General features: G+C 42.1%; 1 protein-coding gene across 2 annotated transcripts in view; it reads right to left on the reverse strand.

Moving 5' to 3' along the window:
• Positions 1–9,138: 9,138 nt before the first annotated feature.
• SSR1 (signal sequence receptor subunit 1) overlaps positions 9,139–18,365 on the reverse strand; it is a 29,845-nt gene continuing 20,618 nt past the window's right edge. The window contains exons 7-8 of one of the 2 annotated variants that reach the window (XM_082259386.1): positions 14,018–14,126; positions 9,139–10,007 (exon numbers count right to left, since the gene is read on the reverse strand). In XM_082259386.1, coding sequence (XP_082115512.1) covers positions 9,940–10,007; positions 14,018–14,126 — 177 coding nt within the window. In that variant the 3' untranslated portion in view covers positions 9,139–9,939. The remainder of the gene's footprint in view (positions 10,008–14,017; positions 14,127–18,365) is intronic. The other variant, XM_082259387.1, reaches the window with a different exon arrangement.

An 18,365-nucleotide genomic window follows, 5' to 3' on the forward strand; every position in this document is an offset into this window, starting at 1 on the left:
GTAAGGTAATCCAACACCAGCCTGTGTTGCAAAACCTCCTTTTTAACCATTTTTAATTCAGTGGCCATTAATATGAAATTTCTGTTATACAGAGCAGTTATGCTATCCATTAGGTCAGCTAAATCTATAATAAAACTGAAGGCTTTTTTAATACAACATCTATTCACCCAAGGTATAGGAAATATTGGTCTTATCTCTTTATCATGGGACTCAACATTAATATCATCATCATTTCTTTCTGGGCTTTCATTCTGGGTTGGAATAGGTGTTAGTATTTCAAGATTAGTCTCTTCTTCAGTGTCATCTGCCACTTGTCCGAGGGTAGCCTGTACTGGAATATCCTGTTCAGTGAGGGCTCTTTTGAAGAAATGGGCAGGAATTTTATGCAATTGTGTCTCTAAACTCATTGTCACTCATGTACCAGGCACATTAATAACTTCAAATTGTTCTGGCGTGAATGCTGGCGGTGTGTGAAATCATGCAATTCCTGATATCGGTCTGTGCTCCATGTTACATCTTTACCATGAAACCAATACCTGACATCCGCATGATCCATGCACTGAGAGTCTCCAATTGCTCGTTCAGTATTCTTGAAACCTTTCTCAAGTAGTTCTGGCGGATAAATACGGGTGAAGTTAATACATACTGCTGGTATTCTCATTGGGGCCTTGGTAAATAGTATCAGTGAAATGGCCTTGTCAACCATCTTAGCACTGATATTGCTAAAGTGAGCACCGTCTTCTATCTCAGCTAGGGTACTGGGTATACCTAGTAAGGGCAAAGTCTTGTGTGAGATAGGTGAATGTGTGCATATCCAACACTTAGTGATTTCCAACTTCTTGGCAGCTTGCAACTGCATAGCCACAAAGGAATTATAGAAGGGTTGTCTCAACTTAGCATGCAAGTCTCTCTTCAGCCTTTGATCAAATCCAGATTCTGTGGTAATGTGTAACTTTTTAGTCATTACAGTAGCATTGAGGAAAAAGGTATCATGCGTCTCACCTTTTTTTATCATGCGAGTCCATTCATACATCATGACCGTGATCCACACCAAAGCTTCTCCACTCAGGATAATTCCTCAGAGATGCATATCAGCTCTAGGTACTGTAAGAGACATTCTTCCGTATTCGTAGTCTTCTGGCTCGAGCCCGAGTCAATGATGGAGATGACCTAGGAGGTAAAGGTACAAAAAAAAGTCCTTGCCAGCAGTACACTGGCTTGTATGTTTGTTCAAAGCTACTGCTTTCTTACAATGTGAACCATGCACCCAATACTTGTAGTCCTTTAGCTTTACAGCTGTGGGAGACACAAGAATAATCTGGAACGGTCCCTTCCACTTAGGGGACAGAGTAGTCTTTGGGGTGTGATTCTTGATGTACACCCACTCTCCAGTTTTTAGTCCATGAGTCTTTTCACTTAGGTCCACTGGTTGTCCTGCTTTGGAAAAAGTATCAGAAAACACATTTGTGTTAAAGTCTTAATGTCACTGTTTCCAATGTTACAGAAGCTGTAGGAAGTCTTTTAGGAGGGCGCCCAAACAATACATCTTCTCCTTTGGGGTAGTCCTGATAGTTGCTAGGGCTATAGGCAATGCTTCTACCCATGTGCTCTTTCCATTAGTAGTCATCTTGGCCAGATACCTCTTTAGGGTTTGATTACTGCGTTCCACCATCCCACTAACCTGTGGTCTATATGTGGTGTGTAACTGTTGTTTCAGACCTAAGATATCTACTACCTCTGCTATTAAGTTTGTTATCAAAGTGTGTACCTCTGTCTAAAGAGATCACAGCTCCCATACCAAACCTAGGAATCAATTCTCTAGTAAGACACTTAACTACTGTTCTGGCATCCTTATTCGCAAACCAAAAGATACTTAAAATCGGCCACAAGGGGGCATATCTGAGAAGTCAATCTGCACAATTTTGATACGGCTCCTCAGTATGCGGAATGTGTTTCATAGGGGTAGGCACTGGTTTACCCATTTTATGCATTTGACATACAGCACATTCATTACCCTGTTTAGCAGCATATGTGTAAAACCCTGGTGCCCACCACTGTTTGTTCACAATCCCTCCTGTTGAGACATGGCAAGGCCCATGGCTCAAGGCCAACAATGAAGGAGAAAAGTCTGTGGAGCAACCAGTTTATCATTCAACCTCCACAGGCCATCTGGTCCGCAAACAGTTCTCTTTGTAGACCAAGTGGATCAGTGGGGTGAACTTTCCTGTAGGGCCTTGACAACCCCATGGTCCACTTGAAGATTTGTGACCAAAAATATAGGGACTACATGTGGCTGATAAGAATGAATAGCTTCTTTTGCATATTTATCTGCCAAAACATTCCCAACCGATACACTGTCATTAAACCTGGTATGTACTTTACATTTAATTACAGTTACTTTAAGAGGCGATTGGACTGCAAACAACAGTCTGTCAATTAACTCTTTGTGTTGAATGGGTGTTCCTGTTGCTATCAGGTAACCCCTTTCCTGCCATAATTGTGCAAAACTGTGCAATATACCCACAGCATAAGCAGAATCACTGTAGATATTTACCGTATCTCATTCTGCTAGCTCCAATGCAACACAGAGAGCTGTAATTTCCGCAGCCTGCGCTGACTTAGAATTTTAGCAGAATTTCAGTATGCAGTAGTCGGCTCTCACTGTTTACTGTTCACTGTTTACTACCACACAAGCAGCTAATGTTAATCCATCAGGTCGTCTAAGGGATGAGCCATCTACCAACAAGTCTGCACATACAGGCAGACCAGCAATGGATTCATCCTGAAGATCAGATCTGGGGTTTGTTACTTCATCAATAGAGGCAGCACAATCATGTATTAGGTATTCAGAATCATCAACCTCCTCACTGTCAGCTTCCGATAGAAAAGTAGCCGGATTCAGAGTCTGACAGCGCTGAATTTTTAGATTAGAAGCTGGTAACAAAATCAAATGATAACGTGCTATCCTTTGTACTGCGAAGTGTTTAGTATAGGCACTATTTAACATAGCCTTCAAATCACGGGGGCAAATCAAATACAAAGTGTTGCCCAATACAATGTCTACAGTTTTTTTTTTTTCAACCAGTAGGGCAGCCGCCGCTACTGCTTTTAGACATCCAGGTAGCCCTCTGGCAACATTGTCCAATGGGTAACTGTAGTACCCCATGGGCGATGTCTGGCACAGAAGTGTTGCGTTAACACCCCATTCGCATGTCCATTTATTTCTGTGCAAAATAAATAGAAATCTTTGCTATAGTCTGACAAACCAAGACTGTTAGCAAAGATTGCTTGATTTGTTTAAATGCTTCCATAACTGAAGGGGTTAACTCTTCCGAAGTGAATTTATAATCGCTTTCTGTTTGTCCCTTCAACAATTCCTGTAGGGGTCCTACACTGCCCCTCTTTGGATCTCCAGTTCTCCCTTTTGGCCTAGGGGACCCCAAATTGGAAATGTACACTATTCCTGACGGGGATAAGGGGGTTCCGTCACCTGTACTGTAGAAACCAGCATTCCCCTGGGTTTAATAACCTTTTCTTTAACCTCAGGGACTTGCATTTTCATTATTTTAGTTTTTTCCTCTCTCTATTTTTTCATTAACACTTCACAAGCAATCTGTGCTATGTCAACCAACTCAGGGACAGGTTTAATTCTCCAGCCCACTATGCGGAGCTCCATTTTCTTTTCTAATCTCCAACAATCCACTTACAAAAATATTTATCACTTTAGGTTGTTTCATGTCATCTTCACTTTCAGTCACCCAATCACTGTGCTTCTATATAGCATCTTTGAATCTATTCCAATAGTTCAACATATTCTCACCTTCCTTCTAAACCACATCCAATAACATTCGTATATCCTGTCCTTTATCAAACATACTTGTTACCCATTTCTTTGGAATTTTATTGTATCAATCTTTGTTTCATACGTATTTTGGCCATGTGCCTGTATCCTCAATATCCCTGATTCATGCATACTTATTTATCTATTGCAAATGTGTTCCATACATACACATTTTTTTCCGGTACTGCACAACCAATCAAAATCCACATATCTATATGTAGCTTGCTGAGTTTTCTCCATTCACATCAACCTTTTGTACCATTTCTTTTAAGACTCTTGGCAATGTTTGGGAGATCTTCTACAATTGCCCTAATTTCTTGGGGTTTCTAAGGGACATACACTTTCCCTATCCTTGCTGTATACTAACCTCCATCACCTATTTTTAAGGGCATTTCTACACCAGGTCAGTTACCTGGACTGAAAAACAAGAAACTAAGATGGCTTTGTCTCCTCGTCCACTAGGACGCTAAAAAAAATGCATTACTTCCCTGTAAAAGTGAGTAGCATCAGATGGTATGGCCATCAGTAAAGATGGCACATCAGATACCACTTGTATGCTAAAATCAGTTAAAACTATAAAACTTTTGGCTCCATGCCAAATTTACAAAAAAAAAAAAAAAAAAAAAAAAACTTTGTTTTTTTCTTTTTAGTGTCATTTTTACAAAAATCTGACCAGAGGTTCCCCTCTTTCAATAGAGGACACCCCTAAAATACTATTCAAAAACTATAATCAGATGAAAAGTTAATGTGATTTAAAACTTTTGGCTCGGTGCCAACAGGGTCCAATGGTCACACTAATTGCGGTAACCCTTTCTGTGCAAAAATAAATTCCATATCTATAACGGAACTGAAGATTTTTTACTGTTGAACCCTTAATTGGCATGTAGCCAATTTTCAACATTTTGCAGCAGAGCTCCATTTCATACAGGGACTTATGAGCAAAATGTAAATTCTCATTATCTATAATTCTATATATAAAAATAACCTCAAAGTGTCCTGCCAACTACAGCGAACTACGTTTTCCCTGATAAAATTGTTTCTATTACTGTTCCTTATCTATATGTTAAAGCAGTTTTTTCTGAACACATTTTATAGGGAGGGGCTTCACCTATACATTTTTCTTCCCATGCTGCTAGACATTTAATTCCCCCACAATCAGACATTTTAAATAGCAAGTTAAACAAAGCATTAATTTTTAGGCGTACTCAAAATAGCCCTCTGGTGGCCACCATTTAGAGGGATCCTCTTCATACGCTTTTTTGTAATTCTGCACCATTTCACATGATGTTTGAGGGCGTCTGGATCACCACTCACCATCATCTTAACGATGGGTGCATCTGAATGCAATTTAGCAACATTTAAGCCTGTTTTCTTTGCTATTTTTATTAATTTTTTTGCTTTAGTTTTTGTAAGCCCGAAATTTTTCATAATGGGCAAAACATTTATATATATATATATATATATATATATATATATATATATATATATATATATATATATATTTATTACACACACACACACACACACACACACACACACACACACTAGACATATGCCGGTTTTCGGTAATTCGATATATCGCGGTATTGCATACCCACGGTATTGTTATTGTGGCATTTTTAAAATACTGAGTTTCTCTGCTCCTCAGTCTGACTTGTGAGTTGATACATTTGGATGACTCATTCCTCACTCAGCAGTTCACTCACTCAATAGAAAACAGCTCTGGTAATATGATCCTAGAGTGAGAGACTTAGCACCTCCCTGTAACCAATCAGACGGCTCCCACTCAGCACACACCCACATGCTTCCTTCCCTGGCTCAGAGAGACACACTGCCTTCTACAAGCAAGTGTCTGCAAGTTTTTTTTACCATACACTGTCACTAGCTAGATGGGGAGACAGCTAGATGGGGAGACAGCTAGATGGAGAGACAGCTAGATGGAGAGACAGCTAGATGGAGAGACAGCTAGATGGAGAGACAGCTAGATGGAGAGACAGCTAGATGGAGAGACAGCTAGATGGAGAGACAGCTAGATGGAGAGACAGCTAGATGGAGAGACAGCTAGATGGAGAGACAGCTAGATGGAGAGACAGCTAGATGGAGAGACAGCTAGATGGAGAGACAGCTAGATGGAGAGACAGCTATACATACACGGGCATAGCAATATAATTATATATATATATATATATATATATATATATATATATATATATATATATATATATATATATATATATATATATATATATATATATATATATATATATATATATATATATATAGATGCACAGGCATAGCAGCCCACATTACATTAGTATATAGCCATCAAGCAGTGTCTGGCCTACCTGGTGATGACTGGTCCTGGCGCTCAGGGATTTGCACAGGGATAGGGATGGCAGCCCATTGATTTGAATGGGGTTGGGCTGCTATGCCTGTGTTTTCAGCTGAAAAAAGCCGCATGCAGAATTCTAAAAAATGCAGTGGCCATGAACCCCATCCTGCTTTTGCACCATGCGACTTACTTGCAGTTCCTGCACACGCAAACTGTTTTTAAATGCTGGGCCCATGTATTTAAAAACGCAGAAAGCTTGCCAGAGCAGGAACTGCAGGTAAGTCGCATGGTGCAGAAGTAGGATGGATTTAAAGGCCACTGCATTTTTTTTTAAAATGCTGCATGCACCTTTTTTCTGCGTAAAATGAGGGCATAGCAGCCCATTCAAATCAATGGGCTGCTATGCCTGTGCAAATGTGGGCCGCCAACCCGCATACATGTGAACCGCCAACCCACATACATGTGAACTAGGCCTAAAGCATGTGAAAAGTAATTTACAAATAAAAACACCGCTCCTCCTGCAGGTTTAACCACTTCTGGGCCGCAAGGATTTAGCCCCTAATGACCAGGCCATCGGATCGGAGCCGAGCACCAGGACCAGTCCTCCCCAGGTAGGCCAGACACTGCTTGATGGCTTATTTTAGGCCTGGTTCACAGAGTCTGTACTGACTGACTATATAATTATGTGCAAAAGTCAACCAAAGTCCCTAAATTCAGCAATGAAATTGAAGTGAGGTAGAAATTTAATAAGTTTAATTGTATACCGTGATAATACCGTATACCGTGACAAAACCTTAATCAATTAATCGCAGCATGGAAATCTGATATCGTCACATGCCTAATACATACACACACACACATTTCTTGTAATAAGGAGAATTAAAGAAATATATTTTTTTTCTAGAAAATAATATTTTTCATACATAGTATTTCCTATTGGTACCATTTAATAATCTCAGTAAACATACACAGACAGAATGCAATTAAATTCAAAGGATACGTGTTACCTTTCGTAGCCGCATTTCCCCCAACCGACACACCACCACACATCAGATAAAGACAGTTTCATCATGAGAAATAAAAAAAGGTTTTCTCACCTGAGGCCTCTGTGCTGTCCCTCCTGTTGTGGGGTGCTCACAGGCGGTTTTGAGATGCAGATAGAAAGACACGGTTCGAGGGGTCACCAAATGTTAAATTCATGTTAAGCTCAAATGTTAAGTTTGAGCCATGAAATAATCTACGCCAATCAGGTTTGCATCTGTTCAGGTAAGCTTTACTGAGATTTGCGCAATGACCACATCTCATACAGAAGAAAGAGAATGTGATGCCTTATACATTTTTGATACATGCTTTTATAGAGATTTATCACAGTAAAACTTATGCCCGCCATAGTGTGATAAATCTCTATAAAAGCATGTATCAAAAATGTATAAGGCATCACATTCTCTTTCTTCTGTATGAGATGTGGTCATTGCGCAAATAATCTCAGTAAAGTTTACCTGAACAGATGCAAACCTGATTGGCGTAGATTATTTCATGGTTTAAACTTAACATTTGAGCTTAACATGAATTTAACAGTACTATCTTCCCCTTTACATTGTAAGTGTTGGGCATATAAAGACAGCATCAGCAATGTCAGATGACATCAACCCCCCCACCGTCTGGCATTCACAATCTTTAAAATGCTGCCTGACTTGTTAACCTGTCCTTGCATAGGCCAAGACTCACACACTCTGCATTGCATAGGTCCTTTCTGTAGGGGACACCCCAGTCTGAGCAGGACCCAGTCTCCATGTAGGTGTAGAACCCTGGAGAGTAGCACATATTTGGGATGGATGGGATGGGTGGAGAACGGCTAATTGCTCATATCCTCAAAAGACCTGATGCACTACTTTCTGTAAAAGGTGTTTGACAGCCTAGCAAGAATCCACCCAATTTGGCATTTTAGTAGAGTTGCAACTGCCTGCATCACAGCCTGTTGCACCAGAGCCTTCTTTTGCCAGGTCTGTATTTCCATGTTTTTCAAAGCCAGCTGCTTAACCAGTTCTTCCATCACTTTCTATAGATTTTAGAGCCTGTGCAAGTGTAACCCCTGGCATACACAAGGTACACAGACCCTTTAAATGTCCGCTTTCACAATTTAAATAGACTTTCCTGGCAATAGTGCTCGGTCTAGATTCACCATCAAATTTAAAAAATTTTAGGGGGGGTCACCAACACAGATGTATAATCAAAAGAAACATTCCCCAAAAACCCAAATCAAACAATGCTACGAGTATTTGAATACCAAAACGGGGGTGATTCATCATCCATTCTGACATTCTGTACATGTTGCCCCCAAAACCTCTGCCTCGATCTGAAGTGGTAGAGGCACCATGAGCAATCCTACAGTACACCAGAGAGATCTCAATAGCAACAGAGAGCCCCGACATACCCAATTCCTAAAAATATTCTTACTAGTATAAATGTTTTAGTGCAGTCATTTGAGATATGCAACATTACAAACAGTCATTTTAGTAGTGCTGGTGGAGAAGCAGTCTGTGCAGAAGTGACAATTAACTTTGTCCAGTGACCTCATGAGTCTTTCCTCCAATATTGGGCGGTCCCTACTCCTCCACTAAATGACATGTGAAAACTGTGCAGTTATACTCTGAACCCAGGCTGGCATGATGACCCCTTCAAGGGTATATCTCCATGACAACCTGGACTCAAAAAGAAGTAGATTGAATGACACTGGTGGTCATTCAACATGGAGACTGGCGGAAAATCATTACTACAGAGATCAGTAATGAATTGAAGGAGTGTAAAATAAAAGTTTGTGTCTAGGAAAAAAAAAATGAAAATTCATACAGATTCTAAAATTTGCTTGTCAAGATACTGAAACTGGCCATTTTTTTATTTAAAGTACCTAGATTTATATTTCGAATGCAGAAATTACAGACAAAAAGTGACAAGCTAGGCAAAGTAGGAAAAGTATTACCTTTTTATTTAAGAATTTATTCTTTTGTACAATTGCAGGCAGACAGTTTGAAGACGTTTTGTCCATTTACAAAAAGAAAAAACAAAAACAAAAAACCTTCCCTCTTTTGTACAGCCATCTGCCTAACCACTTGGACATTTTTACTTTACTGATTAATGACAACCTTTGTAAAATCCCCTTGTATAATATTCCACACAAATCAGTCATTACCCAAACCAAGATATCCATACTTCTTGAAGTGTTAGCAAAAATACACATTGGTGAAGATGGTACATAAGCTGCAAACAGGCAGGCCAAAAAGCTTTGTGCTTTCCCTTCCCTGATCTACGTATATTATATAGCAGCACAATGCACTGTGTGTGACCCAGGCCTTAAGATCACATGTATACTGATGTGAGCACAAGTCTCTACTCATGCCAACTTAGAAATAAAAAAAAAAAAAAAAAAAAAGTCACATTTCTCTCAGAAGGCGAGCATAAATCAGAAAATGCACCAGTCAGATAATATGAGGGTGCAGCCTAGGACTTCACAGCTGTGTCCTCAAGGCTGCAATGTAAAATCCCGATATATGCACTGTGAGGATATTCTGGGCTTGAGCTTCTTTAACAAAAAAAAAAAAAAAAAAAAAAAAAAGACGAGGGGAGAATTAATGTGTTTCTGCAGTCTGAATGTTTAACAAAGAGTCGTTTCCCACTCCAATTTGCCATTGTGGATGTCAAATACCATCCATCCTGGTCAGAAGAGGACAGCACTAGTGGACAGTATAGATTGCTGATCAAAGTCTGTTCATTCATCAGAACCTGCTGATCGCTTCTGGGCTCGTTTACGTGGAGATCTCCTCGGGGAAGCTTTATCTATTAAAGGAGGTTAACAAAGAAAGAAAATGTTACATCTTGAACAAAATGTGTTTTGCAGTTGAAATTATTCAGGCACTAATTAAAAGAGAAGTACAGCTTTTGGTGTTTTTCCCCCAAGTTGTACTTACCTAGGTGGATGCAGCATTGGTCCCGGTGCCTCTACACTGAGAACCGAGCGATTGAACACCCCCGATGGCTTGGTTCTAACAGCTTCCCGAGCAGAGAGCTGCAGACAATCAGCAGCTCTCCGCTCTGCCTCCTCCCTCATTGGAGTGCTGAGCTGTGGAGAGGCAGGGAGCGGCCGGCTCAGTCGCTCAACGGGTCACTGAGGCTGAGCTGGGTGTCAGTCCAGACACCTGGCGGATTCAGACTTCCACTGTCGTGATGACACGGTGCCTGGACTGACTTCTGTGATGTCAGCAGAGAGCAGACCTCAGCCCCCTCTCTGCTGAAAACGGGTCACAAGAGTGCAAAACAAACTGCGCTCCTGTGATCCATAGGAGAAGTACAGCCAAACGAGCTTTGGCTATACTTTTTTCTGTAAAAAAGGGCGGGGTTCAATACATCCGTTGCATTGCCAATGATGTTCATGTCCCCATAACGTGAATGTATCTGCTAGGGTCACCCAAGCGCTTACATTACCTTTTGTAATAAAACAAAAAAAGACCTTTTTGCAGCAAATTTATTTAACCCCTCTACCACCCAACACATGTACGGAAGGAGGGGAAAAAAAAAAAAAAAAAAAAGGGGAGGCTGTGTCGCTGACAGCACTTGGTCCGGCTACAGATCTGTAGTTGTCAGGACCAGCTTCTGATCAGGTCACCATGATTGCTGATGCTTCCTATCCCTGGGCATTTCCAAAACTGTAAAGGGATGCCAGGGCAGGCAGGAAGAGGTTAGGATTCACTAAGGCCCAATTAATACTAGCCCATACAGTAAAATGTAGTATTTTGCTGTATGGGCAACAGTGTGAGCTCCAGCTTTTAAATTTATTTGAAGTGTCAAATAGTGAAACTTTATTTAGGTCTTTGAACAGAGCAGTGACCCGTGGTGCCTTTGAGTTTGCTATTGAAAAATGCAGACATTCTGCACTGCACATCACACCAGTTTCCTAGGTGTAGAAGTGACCTGCATCCCAAACGCACCTTCCATTAAATGTATGAGCTGGAAAAGGCCCCTCTCCACCCATCTCCAATTCTGGGTGCACTGTTACCAGGGGTGCCAGTTATAGCCTTACCACTTTAAAGGCTCATTTATAAAGCGCAATTGGTAGGATTCAAAAATACACTAAACTTGCTTAAGGGCTCTGAAGGAGAATGGCTAGTCAAAATGAGAAAGGAAAAAAAAAAAAAAAAAGTGTTAAAATAGGAAAGCCCAGCCACATGATCTGAGGAAGTCAGTTTACCAGGCTCTATTCCAATCATAGAATTCTCTGCAGTGGCCTGCATTTTCTAATTAGGACAAAACACAGGCCAGTGCGCTGTAAAATTACTCTAAGACGTCTGAGCCCAACTCCCACATCTTCAGAGTAGATCTCACAACTGGAACAGAGGTCCTTCAATTGTCGAAAAACTTTAGATTTCAATGCACATTACATATTGCCATGCACGCTAGAGAGAGCAAAATGTCTAGCACCAGACCTCCTCCATAATGCTAAATTGAGGACCTATGGGGGGGCACTTTTAAAGCTTTGCCTATGGAAAATAGGCAGTGAAAGAGTTGAAGCATTTAAAATTAATTTTTTTTAAAGTCTGGCCTAATAGGTTTGTCCCAGCCATAACATTAGATCACTAATAAAAAGGTTCCAGACACCTAAAACTTGGTGATTACCAGTAAGCGTCTTTCTGGGTGAAAGAACACAAGTGTATGCATATACTAAGGCTAACCATTTTTACCAATTATGCAGGTTTTCTGACACCGCTAGAAAACAGTTTCATAGAACATTGTGAAGAGTGGCGACAAACTATACTCCCATTAGCATATCAGTAGGACTCAAGTGATGTGACACGTGAAGCTATATTCTAGACATGCATAGTTCATGCGGTCATCTCATGGATTCCAGTTCTGTTACAATACAAATGTCCACATAATACAAGATACCTGAGAATTAGTTGTATGAGACACAAACAAATCTACTTCTGCAGTTAAAATTTCTTTTAAAAAATAGTTAATAGCTACTTGCATTCCTAATTAATTTCATGAAATGATCTCAAAAGTGGAACTCCACCCCTTATTGTCGTAGTATTGGGTGGATCCCCTACTGGGTTCTCATTTCTGCATATGACCCCATAGTGAAATCTTTCCATCAGAGTCAGACAGCAGTAAGGACAAAGTTATCCCATTGTATCAGGAAGAAAAAAAAAAAGTGGCAGAGTTCTACTTTAATACAGTCCTTTCATCACAAATCAGAACACACAACCGATGCAGGTGAATAATACTTAGAGAAAATCAAGTGGTCTCACCTCGTCTACTTTGCACTGAGGTTGCAAGGAAGCAAAAAAGACAGCAAGATGTATTAGAAAAAAAAAAAAAAAAGCAATTACAGGACAGAGTGCAATAAGAAACAAGCAAAATATTTAAAGGAATACTTTAGAAAAGACAATAGGTAAAAATCAAAGCCTTTCTTGGATTACTGGAAAACGCCTTAAAGGCCCAGAAGAAAGTCACTGAAACAAAGAAAAATGCTTAGTTGTACTGATAGAGAGGTGAAGAATCGTCAAGGCACGTGCCACACAGAGCGGAGTCTGCTTCAATCAGCAGAGGATCTATGAGCAGGCGGGATGGATGTTACATCATGTCCATTCAGTTTATGCAGAGCAGGACACAGGCAGGTCCCAATGAGCTCTATGGGCATCAGATGTTAAATAGACTACCCTGTCCATTTACATCAGGCTACCTCCAATCTGGTCTGCCTGGACCTTATCCGAATCGGGGGTAAGCGGGTGTAAACAGCCAGAAGTTCATTTGCCTCCCACCCAGCTCCTTAAAATTTAAACTTTGCACAGACTAAAAACAGTACAGTTCAGAAATAGGAATTTTACTTTGGTTTAAAAAAGGAAATTAACAAAATAAAATCTTTATTGTGCGTAAAAAAATTGCAGCTCCCCAGCTGCAAAATCATTACCACAATAAAAGGTCATCTCCTTATGCCATAGAAATCTGCATCAAAGCTGATTGCATCTCGTTGCTGTGTACCTGTACTATGCAATGACAATAAAGTTGTATCTATCTATCTATCATGACCTTAAAAGCTAAGCTCCTTCTGCAAAAAAAAAAAAAAAAAAAAAAAAAAAAAAGAAGTATTAGGACACTTACCTGTCCACGAATCCAGCGGTGTCTTTACTCAAGCCGATTTTTCAATCAGCTCTTGGGTGCTGCCACCGTCATCTCAGGTAATGGAAACCAGCAATGAAGCCTTGAGGCTTCACAGCAGATTCCCTGCAGCACAAGCATGCTGTGCTCTGTGAATGGCCTTGGTGGCGGGCGCTCAAAACCAGGAACTACCGCTCCCCCCCCCCCCCCCCCCGAAAGGTGCAAAATCTGGGGGGGGGGTTGTTTTGGAGGCTCTGCTTTAACAGAATGGGAGTTACCAGAAATCAGAGTTGCAGATTGTTTGTCCAATCAGTTCTCCAAGCCCGTTCTACAGCTATTACATAATTTAAAAATCAGCAGGGAAAACAAAGCACTGGTTTTAAACAGAAAAAAAAGGCAAGGACTTTATTTTGCCACTCCTATGTATCACTTTAGGGGAGCAGAATTGATTTCTTTTGGTATAGGTTGTTCTAACTCTCAAAAATCCCCATTAGAATAACTAAATTACTAAAAACAGACCCTTTACTCCTCTTGGCCTATGAAGTAAAATCCCACCTATCAGCTCAGCTTGTCAAATATGAAAAGCATCAGACAGGTCAGACGCACTAACATTCTTACCAAAATGTCACATTGTTGATCACCTACAAGGGTTTGTTCTATAATGTAATGGGACAGCCAACAATTTACAGACAGACAGACTGAATACTTACTTATCTGGCTCAAAGTCTCGGGAGGAATCCAGCTCATATCAACATCATTTTGGTTAGATGTACCCATTTCCACTTTCTGGGCTGGCCTTTTTCTCTGTAGAAACCAAAACGATGCATTATACACCAATATTCATGTTGCTATAGCACAAGGTCTCATTCACAAGGCTGATTTTGGGTTGTATTGCCTTAAGAATCTGCGTAAATCTGGATCTGGGGGCCTCATAGGTGTTAGCAATCAGCAGCGGCTAGGAAACCTGTATAAATCTAGGACAGGCTGACAGGTGCCATGGCTGTTCGTGTGTACGGTTACAAAGCTATGGTCTACATACAAACATCCACAGCTTCTATGATCTGTACAGGTGACCGGGTTGCAGCTGATTACATACACCTGTGATCCCAACTGATTTTTTTCTGTACCTCTGGCCCTAATTAACTGTGTGAATGAGGTCAAACCCTTTTTGCACTTTATTTCAGTTCAGAGACTAGTCTTTGAAACAGGACAGTCTAACTGTTGGCACATCCATGGCTTTTAGCCCTGTACTTAGACCTGAGCAGGGAGACTTCTGGAGGTTAAGCCTTTTTTGGCATGTTCTTTGTGCATGCAAACTGGTTTTTGAATCGCTTTACAAGATTTATGCACATGTATCAAGCTTCAGGTGTTTCCTTGGGCTTGGCAAAGGGAGACAAGGTGTTCTCTTCAGGTACCAGGCACCCCCATTGAAGTCTATGGGGCCACAAAAAGGCCAAATTCTCTCTAAAAATAACTTGTTGAGCAGACATTCACTTTGGTGAACGTTGGGCTAAGTACTTCCTTTTATTACTGTAGCCACTATTAAAATGAATTTTCTGATGCAGAGGGTCAATTTAATTTCTGGAAACATACAGTAAATAAATATAAATCAGGCTCAGGGCACTAGGGCCTCATTCACGCGGGTATTGTCAAACGTGTCTTAAGAGGACATTTTTTTAGAAAAGCCATGCAATGTCAATGAGTAAAGGGATTGTAAAGTCAGCAGGTTTTTTTTTTAAATCCTAATGCACCAATATATAAAACCTGTGTGCAAATGCCCCCCCCCCCCCATGCTTACCTGAGCCCCATCTTGATCTAACGAGGGCCATGACTGTCAAAGTCTGTCAAAGTCAGCTAGCCAATGGGGGGCAACCACAGCTGTCTGAATGGATACACAGGGCTGCGATTAATGTCGGGTGTCCCCATAGCAAGCCGCTTGCTGTGGGGGCACTCAAAGGGAGGGGGGACAGGGTAGCCAAAGAGGAACCCAAGAAGAAGAGGGTCAAGGCTGCTTTGTGCAAAACCAAATGCACAGAGCAGGTAAGTTTAACAGGTTTGTTTTTTTTCTTCCAATAAAACGAAGGGATTTTTGATTAACCGTAAAACCTATTTCTCTGATGTTCATTGATGGACACAACTCCCTAGGATTCTTGACCAGTGGGTTATACTGCCCCCTACAAGAGTAGGACATTAGGCAGAAAGAACTTGACTACACCTATAGGCAGTCCCAGGAGGTATACTCCCTGCTTTGCTATAGGTACTCTGTTACAAGCAGTGTCAGAAGTATTACAACTACATAGAGGAGTGGGTGCTGTGTCCATCAGTGAACATCAGAGAAATGGATTTTCTTTCATTGACGGACACAGCTCCTTAGGATTCTTGACCAGTGGGACTTCCCAAAGCAGTGTCAAACATGAGGGGTGGAAACAGCAAAAAAAATCCCCAAGGCTAAAGCGTAGCCAACCAGGAAACAGGAGCGCAACAAAAACGAACAACTAGAGCCCACCTTAACAAATACTCCCCCCAAAGAGGGAAAATACCCTCTAAACAGCAGCCTGCAAAATCTTGTGGCCAAATGAAGCAGCCACAGATGCCAACACATCCACTTTATTGAATTTTGTGAAAGTGTGCACTGACGACCAAGTGGCTGCCTTGCAAACCTGCTTCACTGATGCCTGATGACAGAAAGCCCAAGAAGCACTGGGCGCCCGAGTAGAGTGCACCTTTACAGGGAAAGGAGAAACAGGACCCTTGATCAAATAGGCCACATCTGTCTGATCCATCTACAAATGGTCGCAGAAGAACCGGACAGTCTTTGAGGCCCATCCGTAAGCACAAAACTTGAGTCTTCTTGACTTGCGAAAAGACTCCGTAGCCACCAAATATACCTGAATCGCCCGAACCATACCGGGGCATGCAACCCAATTTCCTTAGGATGTTTTGGCCTGGGACACAGGGAAGGCAACACAATGTCTTCATTTAATTAGAAAATCAGAGACCACTTTTGGAAGGAACAACAGACAGGGGAGAAGAACCACATTAGCTTTGTGCAACACCAAGTAAGGGGTGCGACAAGACAACTCTGCCAATTCCGACACCCTTCGAGCAGAGGTAATCGCCACCAGAAAGGCCACCTTTTGGGACAGTGTAAGCAGGGGAATCTCCTGAATATTTTCACAAGGGAGGCTTCTGGGGGACCGAAAACACCAAGTTCATAATCCAAGGCGGTAGAGGACACCGCACTGATGGAGTGAGATGTCGAACCCCTTGGAAAAAAAAAAAAAAAAAAAAAAAAAAAAAAAAGGTACGCACCAGGGAGAGCGTGGCCAGGGGTCATTGAAAGAAGACCGCCAAGACCTGGCCCTTGATTGTATTCAAGGCCAATTTCTGCTCAACTCCCCATTGAAGATAGGTCAAGACCCAAGCCACGAGAAAGTGAAAAACAAGCAACTTACACCGCAAATGTATGCATTCCGTGTACGATGTTAGATCTTCCTAGAGGTAGACTTCCTAGCTTTCAGCAGTGTCTGAATCACTGACCCAGGCAAACTTCTATCCTTCAGCACCTAGCTTTCAAAGCTGTCAAAGCCAGCAACTAAAGCAGGATGGAAGAATGGCCCTTGGGACACCAGATACTCCCTGAGAGGCAGTCTCCAAGGGACGTCAGTGACCAGCTGCACCAGGTCGGCGTAGCCAGTCCAGGGCCACTAGAATAACCAGAATTCTTTGATCCTGCGCAAGAGCCTCGGCAGAAGAAGGGGGGGGGGGGGGGAGCGTAGATCAGAGGATACTGGTCCCACCAGCACGTCCGCCAGAGAATCCTGTGACCATGCTAAACCTCAACCTTTCGGCTGAGCAGAGACATCAACAGATCCAACTAAAGGATGCCACATCGGAGACATATCTGATGAATCACGTCCGGGTGGAGGGACCACTCCCTTTGGGCCAGCACCTGCTGACAGATAATCCGCTTGCCAGTTTTCAACCCCTGCAATGTGTACGGCAGAGAGGGCTGGAACGAAACGTTCTGTCCACTGTAGAATGCCAGCAACTTCCAGAGTTGCTAACACCTCTTGGTCCACCCTGGTGATTGACACGGCCGTGGTGTTGTCCGACAGAATCTGCACTGGATACCCCTGAAGACTATCCGTCCAGTGATCCAGGCACAGCCTGATCACTTGAAGTTACAGGACATTTAATAAGTAGTCTGGACTATTCCAGTGTCCAAACACCCTGAATGGCGCTCCTACCCAGGACACTTCCCCACAGGACAGACTAGCATCTGTGGTGACCACTGTCCAATACAAGGGGAGAAAGGATTTGCTCTGTCGAAGAGCCGGAGAGCGAAGCCACTAAACCAGAGACCCTTTGGCTTCATGGCACTGATCTTCCAGAGACTTTTTGCCACTCCCTTTGCAGGGACCGCGTACGGAACGGTGCAAAACTGAACCGTTGCGAAGGCAGATACCATCAGGTCCAGCATGCAAGTCCGGAGGAATGACAATCTGGACAGCAGATGAAACACAGCATGCAACTTCTGGAGTTTATCCAGAGTCAGACCCAGACAATACAATTTTCTGGAAGGAATCAGAGCAGACTTCGGTTAATTCAGAAACCAGCCAAACTCAGTGTCTGTAAAGTGATCTCCACCTCATCCCCCAGAGAAGCAGAGGAGTCTGCATCGCAGGAGGTGGTAGTTCAGGTAGCCCAGTACTGCGATCTCCTACTAACGCAGCAATGCCAGAACCGGGGCCAACACTTTTGTTAAGATCCAAGGAGCAAAGGCGAGACCAAAGGGTAATGCCAAAAACTGATAATGCTCCTCTCCTACAGCAAAGCAGAGGAAGCGCTGGTAACTGGCACAGATTGGAATGTGCAAGTAAAGACCCTTGATGTCAATAGAGGCAAGACCATCCCCCTAATGAAGGGACGCCACTACCCTGCGAATAGACTCCATTCCATACTTGCACAAAGCAGTTCAGGGCCTTGAGATCCAGAATTGTACCCCCCTGCCCCCTTTCTTTGGAACCGTGAACCGGTTCA

The sequence above is a fragment of the Pelophylax lessonae genome (assembly GCF_965119305.1).
Source record: "Pelophylax lessonae genome assembly, chromosome: 5".
NCBI classification, from domain to species: Eukaryota; Metazoa; Chordata; class Amphibia; order Anura; family Ranidae; genus Pelophylax; species Pelophylax lessonae.